Here is an 8691-nt window from a genome sequence, read left to right as displayed (position 1 = left end):
TGTCAGGGTGAGTGAATGGCTGTGTGAGTGCCTCTATGGAGGAGTGAGTGGGTGTGTGAATACTGGTATGTGAGTGAATGGGTTTGTGGTTCTGTGGATGATGACGTCAGTCATTTGAGAGGTCTTCAGTGATTTCACTGACCATGTCATGAGTGATGTACTAGGTGTGGTCATGAGCTGTGTACTTTGAGTGTGCAAGTTCTAGTTAGCTTAGGTAACCATAACCACTGAATTTCACTGGTTTTGTATGAATAAAATGTGATCCTAACTGTAACGTATCTGTAACCTTTGTTTCTTTCAGTGAATTTTTAAGGTTTTTTTAAAATTCTATTTCCTAACTATATAACTAGTAGTCATCTTTGCAGACTGGTGTAGAAAGGGGTGGGGCCTTAGACCAGCGCTCAGTAATCACACTGTGCGGGACTTATTGGAGGTGAGAGGAGGGGCTCTTGGCCCTAATGACCCTCAGCATCCAAGAGAACTGAATCTCCCAACCAGCAGTTTGTCAAGAGGGACATTTGTAGAGTGATGGAGAAAGGGGGAGTGAAATCTGACAACCTCTAAGCAATCCTAATGTTTGGGTCGTACTAGAGGTAACAGGAGGGCGTGTTGGGCCCCAAGGTCCCTCAACATCCAAGGGGACTTCATGCCCCAACTAGTAGTACACCAGGAGGAGTTTTGCAGAGTGGTGGTGAAAGGGGGCAGGGCCTCTGCAACTCTCAGGCGGTTTGAAAGAAAAAAAAAAATCATTTATTCCTATGGAAAGGGGGCTGCTTTGCCCCCATGGCCCGGGGACCCTTTTCCCTGGGCCAAGCCTTTTCATTTTCTTTTTTAATATAGAGTAGGGGGCCACATGGCCCCCCTTCCCGGGCCGATTTTGGCCCCGGGGACTCTATCACTTTGGGCCCAGCATTTCCGTTGGGGACCTCGTGGGAACTTCAATGCCCCTGCAGTCCCTGGCGGCACTGCTTAGACACACATGCAGCTCCCTGTGTGTGAAAGCAAAGGCTCCGTTTCCAGCAAGTGAGACCATTTGCCCTCGCTTGCTGGAAGCGGAGCATTTGCTATGGCTTGGCCAGACCCTTTCTCTTTTTAAAGTTATGCCCCGGGAAGATGGTGGTCCCCTGGGGGTCTGCAAGGCCCCCAATGCATTTCAATTTAGCCCTTGTGGGTCTGAGTGGCCCCCCATTTCTCCATATGCAGTGCCAGGCAGGTAGCGGTCCCTGGGGCCGGACAGCGTGCCCCCCCACCCCCTGTTTCTTTGTATATAGCACTGGGGTGGTGGTCCTTGGACATGCGGAGGAGCTGTGGGCCCCCCGCATAGTTTATCAATACCCTGGGGGAGGCGGTGGACCCCAGGGTTTTATAAACCCTCGCAGGCCGGCCTCATTAACTTCCCTCCTTTATTTTTTACTTGCCTCCATTTTCTGGCCTACCCAAACGCATTTTGGAACCCCTTTTGTTACAGGCCTGCTTTATTGATCACCCCAAAACTTTTAACATAGCAGCTAAACCAACTAAAGTATATGTTTTGAAATTTTAAGTTAGATTTGTCAAATGGCATCAAAGTTATTGGCCAAACAAAAAAACAACTATAACTACTACATAAATACAGACAGACAGACGCAGTAGTTATGATTAAGACCGCCTTTCCATAGGAAATCAATTTTTTGGGTTTTCTAATAACTTGGGAGCAGTTTGGTGAACTATCACAAAACAATTCCAAATACAAAAGTCTCATCCACCTCAGCTCCTTCCTGGAATGTTTTGGGTTGATCCATCAATCTGGGGGCCAATAAAAAGGGAGGCCCCAAGACACAATTAGCCATGCAAATTCCATAGGAATTTTTACACAGTGCGAAATTTGGCAGACAGCTAGGGGCCAGATGTAGGAGAGGAAATACCGGTCGGTAACGGCCGAATTCGGCCATTACCGACCGGTATTTAGGAATCGGCATGTAGGGGCCAGCATTTTACAGAATCTGTAAATTTACTGATTCAGTAAATTTACAGATTCTGTAAAATACCAAATCGGTAATTTTACCGATTCAGTAATGTCCACATGTAGGTGACACTCCTGAGAGTGCCACAGGCCCTTAAGAGTCGGTATTTTACCACCCAATCCTATTGGGTGGTAAAATACCGAATTCAGGTGTGCATGGACATCTGTGCATGCACACCTGTGCCATGTAACACACAGACATGCCCTTAGGGCATGTATGTGTGCCACATGGCACACATGCCTGTATTTGGGGTGCTAAAGGATTTCAAAGTGACACCCCCTGCACCCTTGCAGGATTCGGTATTTACAGATTCGGTAAATACCGAATCGGTATTGCCCATTGATTCCTATGGGCTTCAAGGCCCATACCATACAGTACTTACCAGCAAGAACAAATGGGTAATCCAATTCTCAGTTTCATTTTTATTTAGCAAAGTTCTCAAAAACAGCAACAAATATGCAAACTAGTAAACAAACCAAAGCTGCACATACAGGAAACATGAGAACAATGAAACATAGGATCAATTTAAAAAATAAATAAACAAAATGAAATAATTCAGATGAAAAAATCATTTAAAGTCACACAAAATGAACTCTTGTTTTAGAGATATGGTTGTCACCTTTTTTTTTGCAAGCCTCCATAGAAAAACACTGGCCATGCAGATGTAAACCGGTCGACGTGTCAACCCAGTTTAGAAAAGATACTTTTGATGGTCTAATTTACCAAACTGCAATGATTTTCAGCTCACAAGAAACATTTAAGAGAATTTATTTTGCCGGTTTGCAGATCGTAGATCCTTTGCTTAAATTTCTCGGAAAATATAGTTTCCATTCAACCACCATCTTTCAGGAGTAAAAGTAGATCGATAAATATGAATACTGCCTCAACCATAGCTCAAGTATTAGGCAATTTATACTCTGGTATCACTCCACTTAACAGCTGCCTTTAAAACAAGCATTAGCAAAAATCAATAGCTATAGCTTTGGCAAGCTGGTGTAAAGATTATGTTTTCTTATTGTGAGGATACTGATGCCAAATAACGGAACACATTCTCCCATCCGGACTAAGCTGCAACACAATCTGTAGATTAAAGAAAATCCTAACCACTCGATATATATGAGGTTCCAGGCAGCCATAATTAGAACGAGTATAGAAACATTTTTGTATTTTAATGCATGTAACGTGATTCTCACATGTGAAAAGAAAAGGTGCTACTGGCTTTGAGTTACTGTAACACAAAGATATAGTTTAAACACACAAGAATGACTAAAGGCTCTGACACTGAAATACACTTTTTTTTAAGGCAGATCTGCATGTGAGCAGACAGAATGCCTTCAACTCACAGTGTAAAAGATAGATGAAGTGGGCTAACCCATATCGCTATGCTCTATACTTTAGCCAGAATCGAAATGCCAATGACAATTGAACAAACCAAAGGAGCAAATGCACTATGTATATATGCAAAAATGTCTTCTTATTGTTTTTTCATTACACAAGCGTAGTGAAATATTGAAGGCGGTCTGTAAGCCATATGTAAAAAAAATATGGTCTTCTGCTACATTTGGAATGTAGAGCAGACCTCTCCTGGCGCTGTACAAGACTGGCCCAAGTAACATACAGGTGATTTGGTAAGAACACAATAACTTTTATTTGAAAAATAAATTACGTAATGCAAAAAACGTACACACTTTAAAACTTCTAACATGCATCTCCACCCCCCCAAAAAAAAGATACATTAAAAAAATATATCACTCAGACACGGCGCGTCTTACTTTTGCTAGCTACAGGTGCCTTACCTCGTATTTTCGCCGACAAGCATCCGAATGAAGTGCGCATATAATGAACAACATGTTATATTTCACAGATCTTAAGAATATACAGTATTATATATATATATATATATATATATATATACAGGCCATTAGCGGTTTAAGACCCATTACATATTTTATTTAGTCTGCAGAAAGGAGTCACATGGACAACACTTCAGATTAGTTACCTTTGTATCACACATCACAGTAAGAGTGGTTGTGTTTGGAATCTTTAGCTTCACTCACTGTGACACTACAGCTTCAAGGCGCAGGGACTGTGTAGGACACCACACATATTACGAAGCCTATACACTTTCCAATTGGAAAGTCTTAAAGAATAACACAACAAACAAATTATAGCCCCTTTCATAACGCCATGAACGCCAGGTGGCCAAGGTTACTTGAAAGGTAACTCTATGACTAATTACACATTAAGTTAGGCATAGATAGCAAAAAGATTGCTACCAAACCAAAACCAATTACGTTGAACACAGTGCTCAATCAAGAAATATGTTAAATACACTTGTGACCAAAAAGGCAAGTAGGTAGGAAATGTGAATCTGCGTAATCATAAATTGTAAAACCAAAACAAACTGCCAAAAATGTAAAAGGCCTATATTAACAAAATAAATAAACCATTTGTCTCAAAGGGGAATCTCAAAGAGTAACTGAGAACAGGTCTGAATGCCAGTCTAGTTAGTCGCGTCCATTATGAAATATGAGAGAAGGTTCTTGGGTTGGAGTTTGTTGTATTTATTTATAATTTAACTCTTCCAGGAAGTAAACTTGATAGTCATGTGCTGACAATAGTACTACTAACATCACACCATACAAGCAAAGCATTTAATTTCCCTTCCACTGTTAATAAATAAGAAATAAAACAGCAGTATTCGGAACACTTTTCACAGAGATAGTCGAGGCAACACTTCTCAGCCTCTGATCCTTGAGCCCAACTGACAGTATTTCATCACAGTACTGAAAGAATATTTTATCATGGGATGCAGCAACAATACCTGGTATGACAAGACTTAATGTTGAGAAAGCTGGGTATTGTATACATTTTAAGAACCCTTATCTTACATTTAGAGGTCAAACACCAGTTTTGCACAGAAAAATACCTTTTATTAGGACATCTAAACTAATAGGCAGGACGCAACTCAAAGATATTGGGTTCTAAGCCCTGCAGTTGACATAGATCTCAGTAAAATGAAAGCTTTAGAGGAAAGAACGCAGAATATTAATTGTATTCAATATGGTTGTATGAAGTCTATTTCTAGATAAATTGGAATTTGACAATTACTAGGCCAATTCGTAAAGAATTAGCTAGATATTAATGTTTGAAAAGGTGATCGTCACAGGAGCTTTGACTTATCGTTTTTTAATACAGGTCATTGTCTACATTATTCAATACAATTTCAACTTTGGTTCTTAAGAGTGGCAATAAAATATTAGATCCAGATCTCATTCGGCATGCAAGTTATAATATGCTAACGCGAGGCCCCAAACTACTTAGAGTTGAAGCTTTGTACAGGTGACAATTGTGCGTGTCTCTATATTTTGCTGGCCAGAGACTACATAACTAGATGCCACAGTACCCAAAGTAGAATGCACCAATAATGGAATCCCTATTATGGCGGACAAATTGCTAATAAAGTCAACAGCTTGACCTATTTATTTTTTAGTTATTTTCAATGCTCTGTACATCTACTTGCAGTTGGTATTGGGTGCTCCATGGTAACAGTTTTTTATTAAACATATTTGACATATATTACTATTCCCATGTTCTTAGGATCTTATAGGGGTAACAGAGTTTCCAACAATATTACATGTAGATGAGCAACATATTAGCTGCAAGATCAACCCATCATCAACAAAAACAAACAATTCTACGTAGAAATTGTATATAAATTAATTTTGTATCTGCCTTCTGGAGCAAACTTAGCAAAGCACATCTCTAGCCTTGAAAGCAACATTTTCTTTGCCAAAAAAGTACTATCGTAAACCGATATTCGCTTAAGATCAAAAATCCTCTTCTGCTACATTTCACTGTTCTATACAGATGATGTGTTTCGCCCACCATTTTTAATCAAATAATTTTTAATTTAGATTTTAATCCTGTTAACTTTGTAGCCACGTTTGAGGAGCAAAGCAAATGTTACTCTCACATTCCCCAACCTGAATGAATGGCTTCATTTAGCTGTTAAAAACATTAATCTTAACATTGTTTAGGCAAATAGGAGTTGTCGCAGCAGAGCGGACTTACTGTTTGCATCGTTTGTTGAGGTTTAGGTAGAAACTGTAAACAACTTCAACTAGATTCTTCTGGCTACTGTTAGGTGTCTTTAATAAACCCTCCGGCATGTTCATAAGCATTTGTATTCTCACTTGTTATAGTGTTTTTTTACATTATACTCCCATCAGGATTTACTTTGAAGGCAATAAAGCTTTTCATTTTAGTAGTGGTTGCATATTGTATAGTGGTTTACAAAGACTAGAAAAGAGAGAGGATATCTGATATCACAAGCTGTGCATGCATTAAGCAGACAAGGACAGCAGTCCAAATTGTAGGAGACATTAATGAGTGATTTTGGTATTAGGTGGAACTGGAGCAGTGACAATAAATCTCGCTGAAAATGTTCTTTAATTAGAATAGTTTATACATTCCATAGAAACATTCAATTATCTTGCATATTAAATCGTGAAATACCGCTGTTGAGCATCATTTTCATTAATGTTAAGCAATAAGGGCACTTTTTCTGGAACCCTAGGCATGTGATAATGCAGGTGTTGAAAAGCACAAACAGTCTTGCTTTCTTTCATGAGGTTGGGTTCTTGTCTTAAGTTTAAGTAATTTGTAAAGAAGCATTTCAATACCTCCTGCTTCCACCTCAGCTTTCATCTAGAGATGTGTTGCTTCATTCATGAATTTAGCACACAATCTAAGCTGTGGATCCTCACGATAAGTGGCATTTAAATATTACCACCTACTGCATGTGTTGTGTTTCGATTCATTACTCATCCACATAATTCATGTTGAATGCACCAAGGAGTCAATGTACATGACAAGGTCTTGTTCTATTGCTGCAGGTCTTAGCTGTGTTGGTATGAGTCCACAAAAGAATGTTCTTAAATGCACATTACTTGAAACATAAAAATATTTTGCATATTATTTTCATACCTTCATTAAATGTATTTTTATTTTTTTATCACCTTTTCCCTCCCAGTCTTTGTACCTGGACATGGACCTAATCAACAGCAGAAGGGAACTTTGGATCTGGTCACACAGTTAGAAATCCATTTTTCATTTCAGGCAACGTTCATTCGTAACTAAAAAATACAGTTTTACATTTTTTGTAGTGAATTATTGCCTAGTCCCTATGGAAGTGCTTAGAATATTATTGGTAGGCTGCTTCTTTTTTTTGCCATGCGTTTACAGCTCTTATATTTTACAAACATAATATATGTTTTGAGTCTTTGTGCAATTCTTTTCTCGATTCATTTAACAGCTTCTGAAAATTGGTCTATATTTACATATTTCGGAATGCTTCTAGCAGTGCATCTTTCTTATAATTCTATAGCAAATTCAATTCTGTATCTTCAAGGGGTTGGAACTGTGGTATCTTTTCAATTTGTTGATTGTGTTTTTGTTGATGTTTGATCATACGAGAAGGGTGACTAAATCTCTTACCACATTCAATACATGTATATGATTTTGCTCCTGTGTGTATTCGTTGATGTGCAACAAGATTCGCTGACCAGCTGAAACTCTTTCCACAATGTTCACATGTATATGGCTCCTCGCCTGTATGAGTTCTCTGGTGATTACGGAGATGAGAATTCTGACTAAAGCTTTTCTCACAAAAACTGCATTTATAAGGTTTCTCCCCAGTATGAGTTCTCAAATGATTAGTAAGATTTGCATGGTTGCTGAAACTCTTTACACATAAAGTACATGCATATGGCCTCTCTCCTGTGTGGGTCCTGAGATGGGTAACAAGGTGTATATTCTGACTGAAACCTCGGCCACATTGACTGCATTTATAGGGCTTTTCTCCTGTGTGGATTCTCTGATGAGTAATGAGATTTGTGATATTACTGAACCTTTTCCCACAATCAGAACATATAAAAGGTCTTTCTCCTGTGTGAGTTCTGCGATGGTTAATTAGATGTGTGCTTTTACTAAAGCTTTTCCCACACTGATTACAAGTATAAGGTCTCTCTCCAGTATGGGTTCTTCGATGATTTACCAAGGTTGCATCATGACTAAAGCTTTTCCCACAATCAGTACATGTGTATATTCTTTCTCCTGTATGACCTCTTCTTTGCTTGGTGGGATTCGTTGATTTTTTTATACCTTTTTTACCTTCAGTGCATGTTTTAGGTCCCTCTTCAACAGGATTTCTCTGGTTTGGTTTTGGAAGGTGAAGTGTATTTATGAGGGGCTCTTGCTCTGAAATTTGGAGAACCACCTCTTTTCTGTTCTCTGATGTTGCCAGAGAAGATTTTATTTCATCAGCACATTCCTGATAATTCATCTCCATCCACTCAACCCTGGTTTCTGGCTCTATTGGAAAGAAATAAAATATAAAATATAGATTTTATTCTATTATTAAGATACAGTTATTGTAATTAAGAATATAATACTAGCCTGACTACTAAACACTACAAATTTATCCTGAACATTATTGCAGTTATGAACACAACAGCTATGAAAACATCAATATACTTATCAAAATGCTATCCGTCACTACCCGCCGGCACTACGGGTGCCGGAGCTGGTTCGTGAGGTGCTGCACCCCTACTCCCCTTTTCCATCTGAATTGGGTCTCCCCCGGGTGACCCCCGCTCTTCCTGCTTCACCTCAGAATTGCTCTTTT

At 39.1% G+C, this 8691-nt stretch overlaps 1 protein-coding gene across 2 annotated transcripts in view; it reads right to left on the bottom strand.

Annotated features, from left to right (window-relative positions):
• Window positions 1-4551: 4551 nt before the first annotated feature.
• LOC144755772 (uncharacterized) overlaps window positions 4552-8691 on the bottom strand; it is a 40932-nt gene continuing 36792 nt past the window's right edge. For both annotated transcript variants that reach the window (XM_078644993.1, XM_078644994.1), the window contains one exon: window positions 4552-8378. In XM_078644993.1, the coding sequence (XP_078501119.1) occupies window positions 7387-8378 (992 nt within the window). In that variant the 3' untranslated portion in view covers window positions 4552-7386. The remainder of the gene's footprint in view (window positions 8379-8691) is intronic.

This window comes from Lissotriton helveticus, chromosome 5_1 (assembly GCF_964261635.1).
Source record: "Lissotriton helveticus chromosome 5_1, aLisHel1.1, whole genome shotgun sequence".
NCBI lineage: Eukaryota > Metazoa > Chordata > Amphibia > Caudata > Salamandridae > Lissotriton > Lissotriton helveticus.
The sequence above is the reverse complement of the archived record's forward strand: the minus strand, read 5'-3'. Positions and strand labels throughout refer to the sequence as shown.